General features: G+C 50.5%; 1 protein-coding gene across 1 annotated transcript in view; it reads right to left on the bottom strand.

Annotated features, from left to right (window-relative positions):
- Nucleotides 1-2637: 2637 nt before the first annotated feature.
- Nucleotides 2638-22679, bottom strand: part of LOC144511498 (RAS guanyl-releasing protein 1-like) — a 136240-nt gene continuing 116198 nt past the window's right edge. The window contains exons 10-16 of the mRNA XM_078241885.1: nt 21226-21306; nt 17197-17301; nt 16463-16572; nt 15037-15181; nt 13785-13821; nt 6518-6661; nt 2638-2795 (exon numbers count right to left, since the gene is read on the bottom strand). Coding sequence (XP_078098011.1) covers nt 2638-2795; nt 6518-6661; nt 13785-13821; nt 15037-15181; nt 16463-16572; nt 17197-17301; nt 21226-21306 — 780 coding nt within the window. The remainder of the gene's footprint in view (nt 2796-6517; nt 6662-13784; nt 13822-15036; nt 15182-16462; nt 16573-17196; nt 17302-21225; nt 21307-22679) is intronic.

The following is a 22679-nucleotide window of genomic DNA, read 5'->3' as shown; positions in this document are numbered from 1 at the left end:
GGGGGGAGAGAGAAGGGGGGAGAGAGGGGGAGAGAGAGGGGGAGAGAGAGGGGCGGGAGAGTGGGGGAGAGAGGGGGGGAGAGAGAGGGGGGGGAGAGAGAGGGGGGGAGAGAGAGGGGGGGGGGGAGAGAGGGGGGGAGAGAGAAGGGGGGGAGAGAGGGGGGGAGAGAGAAGGGGGAGAGAGAAGGGGGGAGAGAGGGGAGGGAGAGAGGGGGAGGGAGAGAGGGGGAGAGAGGAGGGGGGGAGAGAGAAGGGGCGGGAGAGAGGGGGGGAGAGGGAGAGGGGGGAGCGAGAGAGGGCGGAGAGAGAGGGCGGGAGAGAGAGGGGGGAGAGAGAGAGGGGGGAGAGAGAGGGGGGAGAGAGAGAGAGAGGGGGAGAGAGGGGGGTAGAGAGAGAGGGGGAGAGAGAGAGCGGGTGAGAGAGAGATGGGGGAGAGAGAGGGGGGTAGAGAGAGAGGGGGAGAGAGAGGGCGGGAGAGAGGGAGGGGAGAGAGAGAGGGGGTGAGAGAGTGGGGGGGAGAGAGAGGGGGGGAGAGAGAGGGGGAGGAGAGAGGGGGGGAGGAGAGGGAGAGGGGGAGAGAGAGGGTGGGAGAGGGGGGGGAGAGAGTGGGGGGAGAGAGAGGGGTGGAGAGAGAGAGGGGAGGGAGAGAGAGGCGAGGGAGAGAGACGGGGGAGGGAGAGAGGGGGGAGGGAGAGGGAGAGAATGAGGGGGGAAAGAGAGAGAGAGAGAGGAGGGGAGGGAGAGAGAGGGGGGAGGGAGAGAGAGGGGGAGGGAGAGAGAGGGAATGAGGGGAGGAAGAGAGAAAGATAGAGCGAGGGGAGGGAGAGAGAGAGCGCGCGAGATGAAAGCTGTGCTGTCTGGTGTTAAAGTTAAAAATACAAAAGAGAAGAGGGTTTGAGAAACCACATCCAAACCAAAGCTCGAACTCTACAAACAGCCCCACTGCTCTCGATCACTCACACGTACTAACAGTGGGAGTGTCCTACTGAGATCTCACCATCGGTCGATGACTGTCCCCTCCCCCAGCTTTAGAGCCTCCTCCAGCCCTACCCCAACCCCCCCCTCACCTCGATTCAACTCTCCACTCTCCGACACACCACTCCCAACCCTCCACCCTACCTTCCAGCCATGTAGAACCTCAACGCTCCATAACCGCTGCCCCAAACCCTGTTGGACTTTAACCTGGTGTTGTTAAACTTCTTACTGTGCAAACCCGAGTGCCAGCCCAAGGACTGAGGCTGCGGGACAGCTGTTCCCCGGGTCAATCCTCGCTGAACCAAAACTTGGCCGTTTACTGTTCCCTGCTGCCTTCTCCAGGACAATGCCTCTGCCAATCAGACTCCACCAGCCAGTTAGGGCAGCACGGTGGCACAGTGGTTAGTGCTGCTGCCTCACAGCGTCAGGGACCCCTGGTTCAATTCCAGCCTTGGGTCACTGTCTGCGTGGAGTCTGCACGTTCTCCCCCATGTCTGCGTCGGTTTCCTCCACAGTCCAAAGATGTGCGAGTTAGGTGGATTGACCAGGCTAAATTGCCCCTTAGTGTCAGGGGAGCTAGCATGGTAAATACATGGGGGAATGGGGATCGGGCCTGGGGTGGGATTGTTGTCGGTGCAGGCTTGATGGGCCGAATGGCCTCCTTCTGCACTGTAGGGATTCTATGGCACAGTGGTTAGCACTGCTGCCTCACTGCATCAGGGAACTGGGTTCAATTCCGGCCTCGAGTGACTTTGTGGAGTTTGCACGTTCTCCTCCATGTCTGCGTGGGTTTCCTTCGGGTGCTCCGGTTTCCTCCCACAGTCCAAAGATGTGCAGGTTAGGTGGATTGGTCATGCTAAATTGCCCCTTAGTGTCCAAAGATGTGCAGGTTAGGTGGATTGGCCATGCTAAATTGCCCCTTAGTGTCCAAAGATGTGCAGGTTAGGTGGATTGGCCATGCTAAATTGCCCCTTAGTGTCCAAAGATGTGCAGGTTCGGTGGATTGGCCATGCTAAATTGCCCCTTAGTGTCCAAAGATGTGCAGGTTAGGTGGATTGGCCATGCTAAATTGCCCCTTAGTGTCCAAAGATGTGTCGGTTAGGTGGATCGGCCGTGCTAAATTGCCCCTTAGTGTCAGTGAATTAGCTAGGTTAAATTTGTGGGGTTATGGGGACAGGGTGCAGACCCGATGGCCCAAATGGCCTCCTCCTGCACTGTGGGATTGTATGATCGATCGAGGATTAAGCTGTGTCAGTGGGCGACAGTCTGGGACTGAAGGGGTTGCATTTCCCAATGGTCTCAGGGTCTGTGCATCTCGGCCAAGCAAATGTGTGCCCTCGATAGCCATCAATTAGTGCCTCAGAGATCCACCCGATAGCTGCTCGCACTGTGTGTGTGTGTGTGTCACAGGTCCATCGAACGACTGTCAGATAACAGTGGTTTAATGACTCATTAGTAGAAAGCTGTTGGCATTGTTACAGAACCTCATTTACATGAGATCTGGCTGAATAACAAAAATTGTGGTGTCCTAAATGGGCCATGACCTAATATTGAACAAGTGGGGTGGCGAATCTGTTTTCGTTTTCTCTCTCCTGACTGTCTGCTTCGATTCGTTTTGATTTTATTTTCTCAAGTGCTCGCTTTCGAGGTGTCAACTGTACCTCAGCGCGTCCCAGGCTTCCCTCGAGGCCAGAGGTCCGTGGCTCTGATCTCCCCAGCGGAGATCTCGGCCTGCAGAACCAGGCTCATATCCGTACTGAGGGAATGCTGCACCGTCCGAGGGCCGTCACCTTTGGAGGACGGGTCCTCGCGCATGAACCCTGTGACCGTGAAATAAGCCACATTCGGAGCTCAACTTGGAGAATGGTTGAACCCCTCCAGTGCAGAAGGAGGCTATTCGGCCCATCGAACCTGCACCAAACACAATCCCACCCAGACCCTATCCCCGTAACCCCACATATTTACCCTGCTAATCCCCTTGACACTAATAGATAATTTAGCACGGCCAACGCATTTAACCAGCGCATCTTTCAGACTGTGGGAGGAAACCGGAGCACCCGGAGGAAACCCACGCAGACACGGGGAGAATGTGCAGACTCCACACAGACAGTGACCCAAGCCGGGAATTGAACCCAGGTCCCTGGCGCTGTGAGGCAGCAGCGCTAACCACTGTGCCACCGTGCCGTCCATTGACTTTATATTTGATACTGATAATGTTAAATTGGTTTCTTATAGTGGACTGCAGTGAGCCATTAGCTCACCACCACCTTCTCAAAGGGCAATTGAATTGAAGGGTAGAATTTGAATTCAATAAAAATTATCTGGAATTAAGAATCTACTGAGGACCGTGAAACCATTGTCGATCGTCAGACAAACCCATCTGGTTCACGAATGTCCTTTAGGGAAGGAAATCAGCCATCCTTACCCGGTCTGACCTCCATGTGACTCCAGAGCCACAGCAATGTGGTTGACTCTCAACTGCCCTCCAAGGGCAACTAGGGATGGGCAATAAATGCTGGCCCAGCCAGCGACGCCCGTGTCCCAAGGATGAGTAACAAAGAGTGCAGCGGGATCATAAACGGGAAAGGGGCACTTGGGAAATTTCTGGATTTTTGCCCGGGTGATGTGGAAAACAACGGCAACCAATTCAGGCACAGCAAGATCCCGCTATCAGTAAGGAGGTAATGGTCCTGTTTCGGTTGTGAGGTAAATGTTAGCAGGAGCACTGATGGTGCAGCCCTCCCTCAGTATTGCCCTGGGGGGAAGACGGGGGCGGGTGTAATGGAGGGGGGGGGGGGGGGAGGAGGGGGGAGGGGAAGGGAGGAAGGGGGGAATGGGGGAAGGGGGCAGCGCCAGGGCAAACCGCGAATCCACTCACGCAGGAGATCAGGCGCGAGTTAGGATCATAGAGCGGTTGTAGCGCAGGCAGGAGGCTATTCAGCCCAGTGCGTTCCTGCTGGCCCTCGACTCACTCTCGCCCCGCATCCCTGCAAACTCAAACAGAATGGTTTATGTCTGGGCCTGCAGTTTAGTTTCAGCTTTGTTGAACTTTGGGCCACCAGTGCCGCAGTTAAATATTTTTTTAAAACCCCGACACTCCCAGCACCAGTAGGGTTAAGAAGAGAGAAGGCAGTAATATATTCCACGCCCTCACAGTCGCACTTTCTAATAAGAATTAATCTTACTTCAGCTCACTGCAAATGGCAGAGTCTAACAATCAGTATGTTATCGAAGTGAAGAGGTCGTGCCACAGTTATACCGGGTTACCAGTTCCAATTCTCTTCCTGCATCCAGTGACGCGCTAAGGCAGACTTTCGTCTGTTTCTATAGCTAGTCATTCCCGGCACAAGTCGCTAGTCTGTCATCGGGGGGCTTATACCTTGAGGGGGCTTCACTCCACATCAAGTGTGGCTGACCAGAGGTCTTTCCCGTTCTTACCGCCAGCCATTGCCGTGTTTGGAAGGATTTGCAGGTAGACACTCAACCTCATTTGGCCGCGTTATGAACCCCACCTTCCTTTGCCGCCAAGTCCTGGCGTGGGACTCGAACCCGCAGCTTCTGGCTCAGAGGCAGGACCCAGCATTTATTGCCCATCCCTAATTGCCTCTCAAGAAGGTGGTGGGTGATCCGCCTTCTTGAACTGCTGCAGTTCCACGTGGGTGTAGGCACTCCCAAGTTAGGGAGAGACTTCCAGGATTTAGACCCAGCGACTGCGGAGGAATGGCAACGGTGGCACAGTGGTTAGCACTGCTGCCTCACGGCTCCCGGGACCCGGATTCGATTCCCGGCTTGGGTCACCGTCTGTGCGGAGTCTGCACATTCTCCCCGTGTCTGCGTGGGTTTCCTCCGTGCGCTCCGGTTTCCTCCCACAGTCCGAAAGATGTGTTGGTTAGGCTCATTGGCCGTGCTAAATTCTCCCTGAGTGTACCCAAACAGGCGCCGGAGTGTGGCGACTAGGGGATTTTCACAGTAACTTCATTGCAATCCAATTCCATCCCGCCTAAATAAATATTTGCCACCGCAAGCAACTATCCAATTCCCGTTGGGGGAAAAAACACTGCTTCCATCGCCTTTTCTGACGGCGAATAACAACAACTCGCTCAACAGACATGTTGAGACAGAGAGTTTCAGTTGCTGCCAATAAGCCCCTCAGAACAGAAGGCAAAATGCGCATTGGTAACATCGCTCAACGTGTTTCCAGGACAGGGTTTGATTCCCGGGTTGGGTCACTGTCTGTGTGGAGTCTGCACGTTCTCCCCATGTCTGCGTGGGTTTCCTCTGGGTGCTCCACCCACAGTCCAAAAATATGCAGGTTAGGTGGATTGGCCATGCTAAATTTCCCCTTAGTGTCCCAAGATGTGTAGTTTTGGGGGATTAATGGAGTAAATACGTGGGGTTATGGGGATAGGGTGGGGGGTAGAACTGGGTTGGAAAGCCGGTGGAGACCCAAATGGCCTCCTTCTGCATGCAGGATTCTTTGATTCTATAATGAAGGACCCCACACACCCCGGACATTCTCTCTTCCACCTTCTTCCAGCAGGAAAAAGATACAAAAAAGTCTGAGGTCACGCACCAACCGGCTCAAGAACAGCTTCTTCCCTGCTGCTGTCATCAGACTTTTGAATGGACCTACCTTGCATTAAGTTGATCTTTCTCTACACCCTAGCTATGACTGTAACACTACATTCTGTACAATCTCCTTTCCTTCTCCCCTATGTACTCTCTGAATGGTATGCTTTGTCTGTATAGTGCAAGAAACAATACTTTTCACTGCATCCCAAAATGTGATAATAAATCAAATCAAACTATAAAAAGCTCGACACAGGCAGCAAAGTTGCTGGATCCACATGTACACACGGGGCGGGATTTTCCAGCTGCGCTTGCCCCGAGACCGGAAAATCCTGCCTGAGGTTAACGGACCTTTGCATAGTTCAGAGGATGTTCACTAGATTGATTCCAGAGATGAGGGGTTTGCCGTATGAAGAGGGATTGAACAGTTTAGGCCGATACTCTCTGGAGTTTAGAAGAATGAGGGGAGATCAAATTGAGGTTTACAAGATGATAAAAGATATGGATAAAGTAGACGTGGAGCGGATGCTTCCTCTTGTGGGGCATTCTGGGACGAGAGGTCTTAGGATAAGGGGCAGCAAATTTAAAACAGAGTTGAGGAGAAACTACTTCTCCCAAAGGGTTGTGAATCTGTGGAATTCGCTGCCCCAAAGTGCGGTGGATGCTGGGACAGTGAGTAAATTTAAGGAGGAGTTGGACAGATTTTTAACTGGTAATGGGTTGAAGGGTTATGGGGAGAAGGCAGGAAAATGGGGATGAGGAGCATATCAGCCATGATCGAATAGCGCAGCGGAATCGATGGGCCGAATGGCCTAATTCTGCTCCTATATCTTATGAACTTATGATCCGTGTCCCGCCCGCTACAATTCCCGTGGCGGGCGGGACAGGAAGATTCCACCCCTGGAGTTCCAGTCACTGAACAGGTTAGTAAGTGATGGTTGATGCGTGTTGCTGGTCAACAGGAGGGACTTACCGGTACTCTGGCTCTTCTGAGGAACGGGTGTTAACAGCGAGAGGGTCATGGGGAGCGTGCTGTCACTCTGGAGGCTCTTGTTACGCTTCTTACATTCTAGCACCACCATGTCTCGGCAATGTTTGTGACAGTTGATCCCGCAGTCTGCGGAGAGGGGAAAAGTACAAGTCAGCGAGAGTCTGCCCTGGTCAGACATGACACAACTAAACCGCAGTGAGATATTCCATCGAGAAGGTAAAGAACGTCAGCGCTGGGGAATAAATACACTCCCTTTTCAGACACAGAGGCCAACATGGAGATAAAACCGTAAGAAGTAGGAACAGGAGGAGGCCATTCAGCCCCTCGAGCCTGTCCCGCCAATCAACAGGATCATGGCTGCTCCGACATTCCGCACTTTCCTGCCCTTTCCCCGTAACTCCCGATTCCCTTACTGATCAAAAATCTATCTAACTCCGCCTTAAATATTCACAAGGGGCGGAATTTTCCTGTCCCGCCCGCCATGGGAATCGGAGCGAGCGGGACACAGGCCATGCAAATGTCCGTTGACCTCGGGTGGGATTTTCCAGTCCTGCGGTGAGCGCGGCTGGAAAATCTCACCCCTGGTCTCTCCCTCCCACAGCTCTCTGTGGTAAGGAGCTCCAAAGACTCTCAACTCTCTGAGAGAAGAAGTTCCTCCTCATCTCAGTATTAAATTGGCGCCTCTTTATTCTGAGACTATTCCCTCTGGTCCTAGACTCTCCCATGAGGGGAAACATCCTCTCAGTATTTACCCTGTCAAGCCCCTTAAGAATCCAATGTATCTCAATGAGATCACTTCTCATTCTTCTACATTCCAATGGGTCCCAACCTGTTTAACCTTTCCTCATTAAGACAATCCCTCCATCCCGGGGATCATCCTAATGAACCTTCTCTGAACTGCCTCCAATGAAATAATATCTTTCCTTAAATAAGGGACCAAAACTGCTCCCAGTGCTCCCGATGTGGTCTCACCAGTATCTTGTACAGTTGCAGCAAGACTTCCCCACTCTTATATCCCAACCCCCTTGAAATAAGGGCCAACATTCCATTAGCCTTCCTGATAACCTGCTGTACCCTAGGTGCCAGCTTGCTGTGTTTCGTGCACAAGTACTCCCCAAGTTCCTTTGTGTTGCAGCTTTCTGCAGTTTTTCTCCATTTAAATAATACTCTGTTCTTCTGTTCTCCCTTCCAAAATGAACAAAATATGGGAGGTGCTTCCTCTACATGGCCTCAATACGCTGGTAGACTAACATTGAAAGACAGATTATTACTTGAGTGGGTGTAAATTGAGAGAGGTGGATACTCAGCGAGACCTTGGTGTCCTCGTGCATCAGTCACTGGAAGTAAGCGCGCAGGTACAGCAGGCAGTGAAGAAGGCAAATGGTATGTTGGCCTTCATAGAGAGAGGGTTTGAGTATAGGGATAGGGATGTTTTGCTGCAATTGTATAGGACGTTGGTGAGGCCACACCTGGAGTATAGTGTGCAGTCCCTATCTGAGGAAGGATATCCTTGCTATAGAGGGAGTACAGCGAAGGTTTACCAGGCTGATTCCTGGGATGGCAGGTCTGTCATAAGAGGAAAGATTAAGTCAGTAGTGGTCAGGAGGGTAAGGGGATGTTTTGGCGCAGTGGGTGGCATCTCTGCCTCTGAGGCAGAAGCCCTGGGTTCAAATCCGACTAAGTAAGAACTTTAACAACACCAGGTTAAAGTCCAACAGGTTTATTTGGTAGCAAAAGCCACACAAGCTTTCGGAGCCTCAAACCCTTTCTTCACCTGAACTTCAGGTGAAGGCTTCTTCAGGTGAAGAAGGGGTTTGTGGCTCCGAAAGCTTGTGTGGCTTTTGCTACCAAATAAACCTGTTGGACTTTAACCTGGTGTTGTTAAACTTCTCACTGTGTTTACCCCAGTCCAACGCCGGCATCTCCACTTCAAATCCGACTCCAGAACTTGCCAACAAATGAAGGTACCTTCATAACTTGGTTAAGCAGATTGAATATTAACCTGCAGAACCTTCCAGCACATGCCAGTTGAAGAGTGGCAGTGATTCATGGATATGGAAGAAAATTGGAGCCTCTAATATCCATACAAGAAAGACTGGGAGAATATTTGACCAAAATCAGAAGAGATTTGGAATACTGCGTCCAGTTCTGGTCGCCACACTACCAGAAAGACGTGGAGGCTTTGGAGAGAGTGCAGAGGAGGTTTACCAGGATGTTGCCTGGTATGGAGGGGCTTAGTTATGAGGAGAGATTGGGTAAACTGGGGTTGTTCTCCCTGGAAAGACAGAGGATGAGGGGAGACTTAATAGAGGTGTATAAAATTATGAAAGGCATAGATAGGGTGAACGGTGGGAAGCTTTTCCCCAGGTCGGTGGTGACGTTCACGAGGGGTCATAAGTTCAAGGTGAATGGGGGAAGGTTTAACACAGATATCAGAAGGACATATTTTATACAGAGGGTGGTGGGGGCCTGGAATGCGCTGCCGGGCAAGGTGGTGGAGGCGGACACACTGGGAACGTTTAAGACTTATCTAGACAGCCATATGAACGGAGTGGGAATGGAGGGTAACAAAAGAATGGTCTAGTTTGGACCAGGGAGCGGCACGGGCTTGGAGGGCCGAAGGGCCTGTTCCTGTGCTGTATTGTTCTTTGTTCTTTGTTCTTTGTTCTAGATAGGGAAAAACTGTTCCCATTGGTGAATCTCACCAACTTTTACAGATGCACCATAGAAAGCATCCTTTCCAGGTGTATCACAGCTTGGTATGGCCCCTGCCATACCATACTTGGCCTCTGACCAAGACCACAAAGGGTTGTGAATGTAGTCCAGTCCATCACGCAAACCAGCCACCCATCCATTGGCTCCGTCTACACACTTCCCACTGCCTCGGGAAAAGCAGCCGGCAGCCCGGACATACTCTCTTCCAGCGGGTAAAAGAGACTCAAATAAAAGCAAAATACTGCGGATGCTGGAATCTGAAACAAAAATAGTAAATGCTGGAAAATCTCAGCAGATCTGACAGCATCTGTGGAGAGAGAATAGAGCCAGTGTTGAGTCTGGATGACCCTTTGTCAGAGCTGAACGATACAAAAGTCTGAGGTCACGTACCAACCGACTCAAGAACTGCTTCTTCCCTGCTGCTGTCAGACTTTTGAATTGTGCTACCACATATTAAGTTGATCTTTCTCTACACCCTGGCTATGACTGTAACACTACATTCTGCACCCTCTCCTTTCCTTCTCCTCTATGTATCTATGAACGGTATGCTTTGTCCGTACAGTGCACAAGAAACAGTACTTTTCACTGTATCCCAAAACATGTGACAATAATAAATCAAATCAAATAGAATTGAGATTACAAATTCCACACAGACAGTGACCCAAGCCGGGAATGGAACCCGGGCCCCCTGTGAGGCAGCAGTGCTAACCACTGTGCCACCGGGCCGCCCCCAAGGTTGACTTATCTACTTTGAGATTTGGCGCTTGGAAGGGGGAATTTCCTTCCTGAAAGGGACATTAGGGACCAGATGGGTTTTTTTCCACAATCGATGATGATTTCACGGTCGCGGAGATTCGCTTTCAATTCCAGATTTTTATTAATTGAATTTAAATTCCACCAGCTGCCGTGGTGGGATTTGAACCCGTGTCAACCTGTGCCTCGAGATAACTGGACCGGTGACGTCACCATTAAGCCCCGATTAGTGAGCCAGCTGGGTTTTTCTAACAATCTGGCTCTTTGGTGATCATTACTTATGAGAGCAGCATTTTAATTAATTAATTGAATTTAAATTCCCTCCCAGCCCAGCTGCCTTGGCGGGATTTGAACTCACTTCTCCAGAGCATTAATTGGACAAGAGGCCCAGCCACATTGTCACTCGGTCCCGACTGACCTGGAAAAGATGTATCCACTAGATGCGAACAGAACTAGTGGACATAAAGGGGCGAATTCTCCCGTTCCTCCTGCCACGGGAATCGTAGTGGGCAGGGGGGGGAGCGAGGGGAGGGCGGGGTCTGTCGACCTCGGGTGGGATTTTCCGGTTTCGGATTGAGCACGGCTGGAAAATTCCACCCAGGATGAATCCAATCGGGAGAAATAGTTTTACCCAAAGAGTGGTCCTTTCATTCATTCACGGGAAGGCGGAAGGGAATGTTAGTAGGATAGTGAAAAAGGCATAGGGGACACTTGCCTTTATCAATCGAGGCATAGATTACAAAAGCAGGGAAGTCATGTTGGAGTTGTACAGAACTTTGGTGAGGCCACAGCTGTGTGCAGTTCTGGTCGCCACATTATAGGAAGGACGTGAACGCATTGGAGGAGGTGCAGAGGAGATTCACCAGGATGCTGCCTGGGATTTCAGTATGAAGAGAGGTTGGGTAGGCTTGGGATGTTTTCTCTGGAGCAGAGAAGATTGAGGGGGCCACCTGATCGAGGTGTACAAGATTATGAGGGACATGGGACAGAGTGGCACGGTGGTACAGTGGTTAGCACTGCTGCCTCACAGCGCCAGGGACCCAGGTTCAATTCTGGCCTTGGGTCACTGTCTGTATGGAGTTTGCACATTTTCTCCGTGTCTGTGTGGGTTTCCCTGGGTGCTCCGGTTTCCTCCCACAGTCCAAAGATGTGCAGGTTAGGTGGATTGGCCGTGCTAAATTGCCCCTAGTGTCAGGGACTAGCAGGGTAAATATGCGGGGTTACGGGAATAGGGCCTGGGTGGGATTGTGGTCGGTGCAGACTCAATGGGCCGAATCTGCACTGTAGGGATTCTATGATTCCATGAGTGGATAGGGAGCAGCTGTTCCCCTTAGTTGAAGGGTCAGTTACGAGGGGACAGAGGCTCAAGGTGAGGGGCGGGAGGTTTAGGGGGGATGTGAGGAAAAACATTTTTACCCAGAGGGTGGTGAGGGTCTGGAATGCGCTGCCTGGGAGGGTGGTGGAGGTGGGATGCCTCACATCCTTTAAAAAGTACCCGGATGAGCACTTGGCACACCGTAACATTCAGGGCTATGGGCCAAGCACTGGCAGATGGGATTAGGGGGGAGTTCAGGTGTTTCTCGCATGTTGGCATGGACACGATGGGCCGAAGGGCATCTTCTGCGCTGTATGATTCTATGTGGGCATCACTGGCGAGGCTAGTATTTATTGCCCATCCTTAATTGCCTTGTTCACAAACTGAATGAATGTCTCGAGTCCATTTGAGTCTACTTGTGCTCTGGAGTAGGCCTTTCGTGCTTGCCCTGCCATTCAGTACAGTTGAGGTTGTCTTTCCACATTCTCACCCTCTCCCCGTATCTCTCTCCTTTTATCGACCACCATCTTGAATATACTCAATGCCAATCCATCACTCAAACCAGCCTCCCATCCATTGACTCCGTCTACACTTCCCGCTGCCTCGGGAAAGCAGCCAGCATAATCAAGGACCCCCCATGCACCCCGGACATTCTCTCTTCCACCTTCTTCCTTCGGGAAAAATATACAAAAGTCTGAGGTCACGTACCAACCGACTCAAGAACAGCTTCTTCCCTGCTGCTGTCAGACTTTTGAATGGACCTACCTTATATTAAGTTGATCTTTCTCTACACCCTAGCTATGACTGTAACACCACATTCTACACTCTCTCCTTTCCTTCTCCCCTCTGTACTCTATGAACGATGTGTTTTGTCTGTATAGCTCACAAGAAACAATAATTGTACTGTATCCCAATGTATAAGACCATAAAACCATAAGACACAGGAGCCGAATTAGGCCATTCGGCCCATCAAGTCTGCTCCGCCACTCAATCATGGCTGATATGATTCTCATCCCCATTCTCCTGCCTTCTCCCAGTAACCCCTGGTCCCCTTATTAATCAAGAACCTATCTATCTCTGTCCTAAAGACACTCAATGACCTGGCCTCCACAGCCTTCTGCGGCAAAGAGTTCCACAGATTCACCACTCTCTGGCTGAAGAAATTTCTCCTCAACTCAGTTTTAAAGGAGCGTCCCTTCACTCTGAGGTTGGGCCCGCGAGTTCTTGTCTCTCCCACTAGTGGAAACATCCTCTCCACGTCCACTCTATCTAGGCCTCTCAGTAGTATGTAAGTTTCAAATAGATCCCCCCCCCTCATCCTTCTCAAACTCCATCGAGTATAGGTCCAGAGTCCTCAACCGCTCCTCATATGACAAACCCTTCATTCCTGGGATCATTCCTGTGAACCTGCTCTGGACCTCCTCCAAGGCCAGCACATGTGACAATGATAAATCAAATCAAAATCTGACTCTGGTCACCTCTCAGATCTCAGGTGGGAGGGGGATACAAACTACAAATTTACCACAGATGGCCATCGAGGGGCCTCAGAATATCCCATAGTGCTTCACTGCACAATGCTCTGTCTAGCTGGGAGTTAGAAACACTGCCAGATGTAGGTCCCTTTTAATATGAAAATGGAGGCCTCGGGTGGAGGGGGCTATTCTGTGATCTTTATTAAAAAAGTATTAATTTCTCAGAGTTACAAAGCCAGTCAGCAGGGTGGGCAGGGCGAGCACTTAATCCATCTCCTTGCTTGCTCCGAAAACCAATCCCATTCAAATCCGATTTGCGGTCCCCACAGGAACAAACTAGATCCAAGCTGACAAGTCACTCCAACTCATTTTGGGCTTGTTGAATGAAACAGGGGGATAATCATAGAATCCATATAGTCAGAAGGAGGCCATTCAGCCCATCGAGCCTGCACCAACCACAATCCCACCCAGGCCCTATTCCCGTAACCCCACATATTTACCTCGCTAATCCCCCTAACACTAGGGTCAACTTAAACATAGAGACATAGAAGACAGGAGGAGGCCATTTGGCCCTTCAAGCCTGCTCCGCCATTTATTATGATCATGGCATGGCCGATCCCCCTAACCTGCACATCTTTGGAGTTTGGGAGGAAACCGGAGCACCCGGAGGAATCTCATACAGACGCTGGGAGAATAACTCCACACAGACAGTGACCCGAGGCGGGAATCGAACCCGGGCCCCTGGCTCCGTGAGGCAGCAGTGCTAACCACAGCGCCACCGTGCGCCACTTGATCTTAGCGTTGCGACACTTGATCCAAAAGGCCTGGAAGTGGTTTAATCTGTGACCTTCCTGTCCTGTATAACTCAGCACCCTGTACAGCATCGTGCTACCAGAATCAGGACTTAACAAGCAAGGCAGAAACCAGCAGCTTTAGCCAAGGGGTAGCTGGGCTGATTCTCAGAGGAAGAAGACAACGCAAAGATTTTTCTTACCTTGACACCTGTATCCTTGTTTTATGACACCCCATAGCTGCAAAGGAAGAACAAAAAAAGAATTAATTTTAATTATTACATGAAAAACCCACTGTAAACGTCACCATCCAATGCCCTGTGTATATTGTCAAACATACAAAGCGGGAACTGTTGCCAGGTAACTGTAACATTATCAGTCGTTACATGTCATGCACCTTAATATCTCTGTCATGTCTATAACTGTTTTGATAAATTGGGGGATTATTTTGACAGATGGGGTTCTGGGGGCAACATGGGAGGAGGAGGGGACAACCATGGGGTGAGGGAACAGTTTGTGTGTGGGGGGCGGGGGGCAAGGAATGGCAATTAGAGAGCTTATTTTATTTATTAGTGTCACAAGTAAGGCTTACATCAACACTGCAATGAAGTGAAATTCCCCTCGTCGCCACACTCCGGCGCCTGTTCGGGTACACTGAGGGAGAATTTAGCACGGCCAATGCACCCTAACCAGCACGTCTTTCGGACTGTGGGAGGAAACCAGAGCACCCGGAGGAAACACCAAGAGAAGCTTCCACCCTCTGGGGTGTGGGAGGAAACCGGAGCACCCTGAGGAGACCCACGCAGACACGGGGAGAATATACAAACTCCACACAGACAGTGACCCAAGGCCGGAATTGAACCCGGGTCCCTGGAGCTGTGAGGCAGCAGCGCTAACCCCTGGGCCACCCGAATCTCAGCATGGGTGGTCCAAACCCCCCGTAGCCTCTCCGAACCTCCTCTGACCGGCTTTCCTACACAGCATCCCCCCACTCCCCTCACAAACCTCCGTGACGCTTTTGAGGTGAGCTGCTCCAGGGACTCCGGTCTGACGCCCCGGTGCAGCGCCGCGGGAGCGCCGCGCTGTCAGAGGTGCCGTCTTTCGGGTGAGGCGTCAGACCGAGGCCCCGCGAAAGGATTCCCCATATAAGATCCTGCGACCACTGCTTTGAAAAGGAGTAACATTGATAACCCCTCCCCCAAACCACCCCTCCCCAACGCCCCCCCCCCCCGGTTCACACCACTAAATCATGGTCACCAGCCACTTTGCCATTTGCGGGATCTTACTCTGCTGGGCTCTTGCCGCTGCGTTTCCCCTGATCAGTGACGGCGTTCCAAAAGGACTTCATTGGCTGCAAAGTGCTTTGGGGTGTCCTGAGATCATGGAAGGGCAGGGGGGAGGGAGGGAGGGTTTGGGGGGCTACACAAATGCAGTCTAACTGAAGCAGAGACTTACAAATCCACCGCAGCTGTCGCAGAAGGTGGGCTTCTTGTAGGTGGTTTCCTGAAAGTTGTGGAGGAAGCCCAGACGCAGTTTGGAGCAGATAGAACTACCCCTCATGAAGTAGGCAGTAATCTCTTCCCTGCTGATCATACCTTCACTGTAAGGAGACAATAACAGTGCAATGTGTCAACAATCCTTCCATCCAGTGACCCTTATTCACCAATACCACAGTCCTGTCCAAAATCCATCACCCAATCGACACCAGCCCCATCCACGCCACTCCAATAGGATAGACTATCTTGCTCATTAGCACCTCACTGTTTGTGGGATCTTGCTGAGTGAGAATTCATTGTCGTACTTCCTATTGAATGGCAGAGCAGGCCCGATGGGCCGAACGGCCTACTTCTGATCCTACATCTCATGGTCATGGTACTTCGTTGGCTGTGAGAAATAAATCGGACGACCGAGGGTGCTATAAAAATTCAGAAACCCGCTTGTTTCCCTGCCCGAGTCACCTGGCTCCAGGTTTCACCCGTGACTTACCCCCAAACAGACCTCACCAGCTTCCCACTTGGATATATTGTTCAAAGAACTATTTCTTCATTCAAAAAAATGAATTGTAGAATCTCTACGGCGCAGAAGAGGCCATTTGGCCCATCGAGTCTGCACTGACCCTCCGAGAGAGCACCTACCCAGCGCCCAATCCCCGACCCAATCCCTGTAATCCTGTGCATTTATCAAAGCCAGTCCACTTAACCTACACATCTTTGGACACTAAGGGGCAATTTAGCGTGGCTAATCCACCTAACATACATATCTTTGGACACTAAGGGGCAATTTAGCATGGCCAATCCACCTAACCTGTACGTCTTTGGACACTAAGGGGCAACTTAGCATGGCCAATCCACCTAACCTGTACATCTTTGGACACTAAGGGGCAATTTAGCATGGCTAATCCACCTAACCTGTACATCTTTGGACACTAAGGGGCAATTTAGCATGGCCAATCCACCTAACCTGTACATCTTTGGACACTAAGGGGCAATTTAGCATGGCCAATCCACCTAACTTGCACATCTTTGGAAACTAAGGGTTAATTTAGCATGGCCAATCCACCTAGCCTGCACGTCTTTGGATACTAAGGGGCAATTTACCATGGCCAATGCACCTACAGTACTCAACTTTGGACACTAAGGGGCAATTTAGCGTGGCCAATCCACCTAACATACATATCTTTGGACAATAAGGGGCAATTTAGCATGGCCAATCCACCTGATCTGCACATCTTTGGACTGCGTGGCAGCAGTGCCAACCACTGTGTCACCGTGCTGCCCAACTAACATCAACGGGATGCCACAAAGCAGAATGGAAGCTCGCTCGGGGGTTGGTGTTGGTCACTGCTGCCACAGTGAGAAGTCAGCGGAGAATTCACACTTACCGATCTTTATCAAGGATGAAGAATGAAAACGGGAAACTCAGAGCGATCTTCTCGAACTCAGCTTGGGAAATGTAACCATCTTGGTCGTGGTCGTAATTCTTAAATACGGACTGTGTGGCGGAAAAGGGAAATGGAATATTAGAACAGTACTGATCATGGTGAGAGTGGAAACAAGGATTCTACATGTCCCTGATGCGATATGCAGCAGCACTCGACATTAATCATAGAATCAGAGAATCCCAATAGTGCAGAAGGAGGCCATTCAGCCCAGTGAGTCTGTACTGACAACCATCCCACCCAGGCCCTATTCCTGTAACCCTCATTTACCCTGCTAATCCCCCTGTTACTAAGGGGCAATTTACCATGGCCAATCCACCTAACCTACACATCTTTGGTCACTAAGGGACAATTTAGCATGGCCAATCCACCTAACCCGCACATCTTTGGTCACTAAGGGACAATTTAGTATGGCCAATCCACCTAACCTACACATCTTTGGACTGTGGGAGGAAACCAGAGCACCCGGAGGAAACCCACGCAGACACGGGGAGAATGTGCAAACTCCACACAGACAGTGACCCAAGCCGGGAATCGAACCCAGGTCCCTGGCGCTGTGAGGCAGCAGTGCTAACCACTCTGCCACCGTGCCGCCCTTCCAGTCGCTATTGATCCTTATCTGGATGGTCTGCTTTGCACAGCAGTACAGGTTAGGACTGTAATTCCCAGCTACTTACATCCACCATCTGCTGGACGTGCTTGCTGACTGTCACAGCGTCGAGCTTCGGGGCCACGCCTGAGGCCCAGTCAACAACCACAGGAGGCTTGCAGGGTGGCACTGACTGGGAACAAAGAGAAATGGGTTACACATTAGGTAGACGACAGATCACCCAACCGGACTGAATTCCGTCGGCAAGCAGACACACACTTCAGGAAAAGCACCCCCTCAATCTCCCCCTCCCCGCTATGACAGCGGGCAGACTGGCAGAGATCAGCAGCTGACACTGAGGAATCTCAATGAGAGAAACCAAACACGCAGCGTCTGAAAAAAAATCATCAAATATCAAGGTTTATAAACGACCAGGACAACAAACTAATTACATTATTTCTAATTCTCCACACTTACTTATATATGCCAGTTCACCCATATCCTTGTGTGTGAGAGTGTGAGAGAGTGTGTGTGTGTGTGAGAGAGTGTGTGTGAGAGAGTGTGTGAGTGAGTGTGAGAGAGTGTGAGAGTGCGAGAGAGTGTGAGAGAGTGTGTGAGAGTGTGTAAGAGTGTGTGAGAGGGTGTGAGAGGGTGCGAGAGGGTGCGAGAGGGTGCGAGAGTGTGTGAGAGTGTGTGAGAGTGTGTGAGAGTGTGTGAGAGAGTGTGAGAGTGAGAGACAGTGTGAGAGAGTGTGTGTGAGAGAGTGTGAGAGAGTGTGTGTGAGAGAGTGTGAGAGAGTGTAAGAGTGTGTAAGAGTGTGTAAGAGTGTGAGAGGGTGTGAGAGTGTGTGAGAGAGTGTGAGAGTGTGAGAGAGTGTATGAGAGTGTGTGAGAGTGTGAGTGAGAGTGTGAGAGAGTGTGTGAGAGAGTGTGTGAGGGAGTGTGTGAGTGTGAGTATGTGAGTGTGAGAGAGCGTATGAGAGTGTGTGAGAGAGTGTGAGAGTGTGTGAGAGAGTGTGAGAGAGTGTGAGAGAGTGTGTGAGTGTGAGAGTGTGTGAGAGAGTGTGTGAGAGAATGTGTGTGAGAGTGCGAGAGTGTGTGAGAGAGAGTGTGAGAGAGTGTGAGAGAGTGTGAGTGTGCGAGAGAGTGTGTGAGAGTGCGAGAGAGTGTGAGAGACTGTGAGAGTGTGTGAGAGAGTGTGTGAGTGTGAGAGAGAGTGAGAGCATGTGAGAGAGTGTGTGAGGGAGTGTGTGAGTGTGTGAGAGAGTGTGTGAGTGTGAGAGAGTGTGAGAGCATGTGAGAGAGTGTGTGAGGGAGAGTGTGAGGGAGTGTGTGAGTGTGAGAGAGTGTGTGAAAGTGTGAGCGAGTGTCAGAGAGTGTGTGAGTGTGAGAGAGGGTGAGAGTGTGAGTCATAGAGGTTTACAGCATGGTAACAGGCCCTTCGGCCCAACTTGTCCGTGCACCCAGTTTTTACCACTAAGCTAGGCCCAATTGCCCGCGTTTGGCCCATATCCCTCCATACCCATCTTTTCCTTGTAACTATCTAAATACTTCTTAAAAGACAAAATTGTACCCGCCTCCGCTACTGCCCCTGGCAGCTTGTTCCAGACACTCACAACCGTCTGTGTGAAAAAATTGCCCCTCTGGTCACTTTTGTATCTCTCCCCTCTCACCTTAAACCTATGCCCTCTAGTTTTAGACTCCCCTACCTTTGGGAAAAGATATTGACTATCTAACTGATCTGTGCCCCTCATTATTTTATAGACCTCTATAAGATCACCCCTCAGCCTCCTACGCTCCAGAGAAAAAAGTCCCAGTCTATCCAGCCTCTCCTTATAGCTCAAACCATCAAGTCCCGGTAACATCCTCGTAAATCTTTTCTGCACACTTTCTAATTTAATAATATCCTCTCACATCCTCCCAACGTGGGAGGAAATCTCCGGTTTCCTCCCACATTCCTCCAATGTGGGAGGAAACCGGAGCACCCGGAGGAAACCCAGGCAGACACAGGGAGAATGTGCAAACTCTGCACAGACACCCAAGGCTGAAATCAAACCTGGGTCCCAGGAGCTGTGTGGCAGCAGTGCTAACCACACTGATGTCATGCCGCAGATATAACGTGAGTGGCTTATTTCTCCCAGGGGTTTGTGGGGAGTTTGAGGTGTGGGACATGAATATGTATTGGTATTGGAGGCAGTCCGTAGAAGGTTCACTCGGTTGATCTTGGGTCGGGAGGGATTTTCTGATGAGGAAAGGTTGGGCTTGTATTCATCGCGTTTAGGGAAATTGAAAGCGACCTTATTGAGACATATCGGATTCTCAGGGGGGTTGACAAGGTCGATGCTGAGAGGTTGTTTCCCTGTGTGGGAGAGTCTGGGGCCAGAGGGCATCATCTCAGAGTGAGGGGGTCGCCCATTGAAGACAGAGATGAGGAGGAATTTCTTCTCTCCGAGGGGAGTGAATCTGTGGAATTCTTTCCCGCAGAGGGCTGTAGAGGCTGGGACTTTAATATGTTCAAGGCTGAGATTTTTAATCAGTCAGGGAATCGAGGGTTATGGGGATAAGGCGGGAAAGTGGAATTGAGGATTATCACATCAGATCAGTCATGATCTCATTGAATGGTGGAGCTGACTCGATGGGCCGAATGGCCTACTTCTGCTCCTAGATTCATAGAATCCCTACAGTGCAGAAGGAAGCCATTTGGCCCATCGAGTCTGCACCGACCACAATCCCACACAGGCCTGCATATTTACCCTGTTAATTCCCCAAGCATGAAGGATCAATTTAGCACGGCCAATGCACCTAACCAACACGTCTTTCGGACTGTGGGAGGAAACCGGTGCATCCGGAGAAAACCCACGCAGACACGGGGAGAACGTGCAGACTCCACACAGACAGTGACCCAAGCTGGGAATCGAACCCAGGTCCCAGGTATTGTGAGGCAGCAGTGCTAACCACTGTGCCACCGTGTCGTCTAACAGGTTCTGTATCTTTCTGCTGTGTTTCTGTTAGCAGGTGCATTATTTCGAGGTGGGGCACCTTTCTGCAACACTTGTGCTGCCTTGGATCGTGTTTTGTGTTTCTGGGTCGCATTTGTGTTTCTGGGTTGCGTTTTGTGATTCTGGGTCCTGTTTTGTGTTTCTGGGTCATGTTTTGTGTTTCTGGGTCACATTTTGTGTTTCTGGGTCCTGTTTTGTGTTTCTGGGTCGCATTTGTGTTTCTGGATCACGTTTTGTGTTTCTGGGTCCTGTTTTGTGTTTCTGGGTCACGTTTTGTGTTTCTGGATCACGTTTTGTGTTTCTGGATCACGTTTTGTGTTTCTGGGTCCTGTTTTGTGTTTCTGGGTCGCGTTTTGTGTTTCTGGATCGCGTTTTGTGTTTCTGGGTCCTGTTTTGTGTTTCTGGGTCGCGTTTTGTGTTTCTGGATCGCGTTTTGTGTTGCTGGATCGCGTTTTGTGTTGCTGGATCACGTTTTGTGTTTCTGGGTCACGTTTTGTGTTTCTGGGTCACGTTTTGTGTTTCTGGGTCCTGTTTTGTGTTTCTGGGTTGCGTTTTGCATTTCTGGATCGTGTTTTGTGTTTCTGGATCACGTTTTGTGTTTCTGGGTCCTGTTTTGTGTTTCTGGATCACGTTTTGTGTTTCTGGGTCCTGTTTTGTGTTTCTGGGTTGCGTTTTGCATTTCTGGATCGTGTTTTGTGTTTCTGGATCACGTTTTGTGTTTCTGGGTCCTGTTTTGTGTTTCTGGGTCACGTTTTGTGTTTCTGGGTCCTGTTTTGTGTTTCTGGGTTGCGTTTTGCATTTCTGGATCGTGTTTTGTGTTTCTGGATCACGTTTTGTGTTTCTGGGTCCTGTTTTGTGTTTCTGGATCGCGTTTTGTGTTTCTGGGTCCTGTTTTGTGTTTCTGGATCACGTTTTGTGTTTCTGGGTCCTGTTTTGTGTGTCTGGGTCCTGTTTTGTGTTTCTAGGTCATGTTTTGTGTTTCTGGGTCGCGTTTTGCGTTTCTGGATCGCGTTTTGTGTTTCTGGGTCACGTTTGTGTTTCTGGATCATGTTTTGTGTTTCTGGATCGTGTTTTGTGCTTCTGGATCACGTTTTGTGTTTCTGGATTGCGTTTTCTTACCACTGTCCGATGAGTCTTTGGTTCCTTGGTGTAGGAAAGCTCATAGATTTCATCTTCGGTGTAGTACAGGTCAAGCGATAACTAAAAGAAATGAACAAGAGTGTTACGGCAATGAGTCGTCAGTCGCACACATGGACAAGGCAACAAGAACAAAGTTCTTGGCGAGATTGAGGAAGATGCACGAAAGGATTGTCAAGAGTAGAAATAGACTGGAAGTTGGGAGGATAAGACCATTCGGCCCATCGAGTCTGCTCCGCCATTCTATCATGGCTGATCAGTTTCTCAACCCCATTCTCCCACCTTTTCCCCGTAATCCTTGATCTCCTTACCAATCAAGAACCTATCTATCTCTGTCTTAAAGACACTCAATGACCCGGCCTCCTCTGTGGCAATGAATTCCACAGACTCACCACCCTCTGGCTGAAGAAATTCCTCCTCATCTCGGTTCTGAAGGGTTGTCCCTTTACTCTGAGGCTGTGCCCTCGGATCCCAGTCTCTCCGACTAATGGAAACATCTTCCTCGATTCCACTCTATCCAGGCCTTTCAGTATTCTGTAAGTTTCAATGAGATCCCCCCTCATCCTTCTAAATTCTACCGAGTACAGACCCAGAATCCTCAAACACTCCTCATACGTCAAGCTTTTCATTCCCGGGATGGTTATTGTGAACCTCCTCTGGACCCTCTCCAAGGCCAGCACATCCTTCCTTAGACAGGGGACCCAAAATAGCTCACAATACACCAAATGGGGTCTGACCAGAGCCTTCGCTTCCCAGAGAGTAGTGCGTCTCTCGAATACATTGCCACTCAGTGTAATGGGCACTCTTTCTCTTTAGCAGTCCCCTGATTGAGGATGATCATAGAATCCCTACAGTGCAGGAGGAGACCATTCAGCCCATCGAGTCTGTACCAACCACAATCCCACCCAGGCCCTATTCCCGTAATGCCATACGTTTACCCTGCTAATCCCCCTGACACTAGGGTCAATTTAGCATGGTCAATGCACCTAACCCGCACATCTTTCGGGCTGTGGGACGAAACTGGAGCACCCGGAGGAAACCCACGCAGACACGGGGAGAACATGCAGAATCCACACAGACAGTGACCCGAGGCCGGAATTGAACCCAGGTCGCTGGCGCTGTGAGGCAGCAGTGCTAACCACTGTGCTACCATGCCACCCTAGTGTTGGTTGCCCACGCTCGTGCGTGGAAAATGTTGGAAGGGAGGCTGTTGTGCTGCGGTTAGCACACGGTAATTGCTAACCAGGAAACTTTGCCGTCTATTGGAGGTTTACAGACTGACACTCAACCTGTTTGGCCGCGTTATGAATGCACCTTCCTCGGCCGCCAAGTCCTGGGATGGGACTCGAACCCGGAGCTTCTGGTTCAGAGGCAGGGACGCTAACACCACTCACCACAAGCCCTGTGCCACCGGTGCTGACTCTACCATCAAGAGG

The sequence above is a fragment of the Mustelus asterias genome, chromosome 24, assembly GCF_964213995.1.
Source record: "Mustelus asterias chromosome 24, sMusAst1.hap1.1, whole genome shotgun sequence".
Lineage (NCBI taxonomy): Eukaryota > Metazoa > Chordata > Chondrichthyes > Carcharhiniformes > Triakidae > Mustelus > Mustelus asterias.
This window is presented reverse-complemented; position numbering and strand designations above follow the sequence as displayed.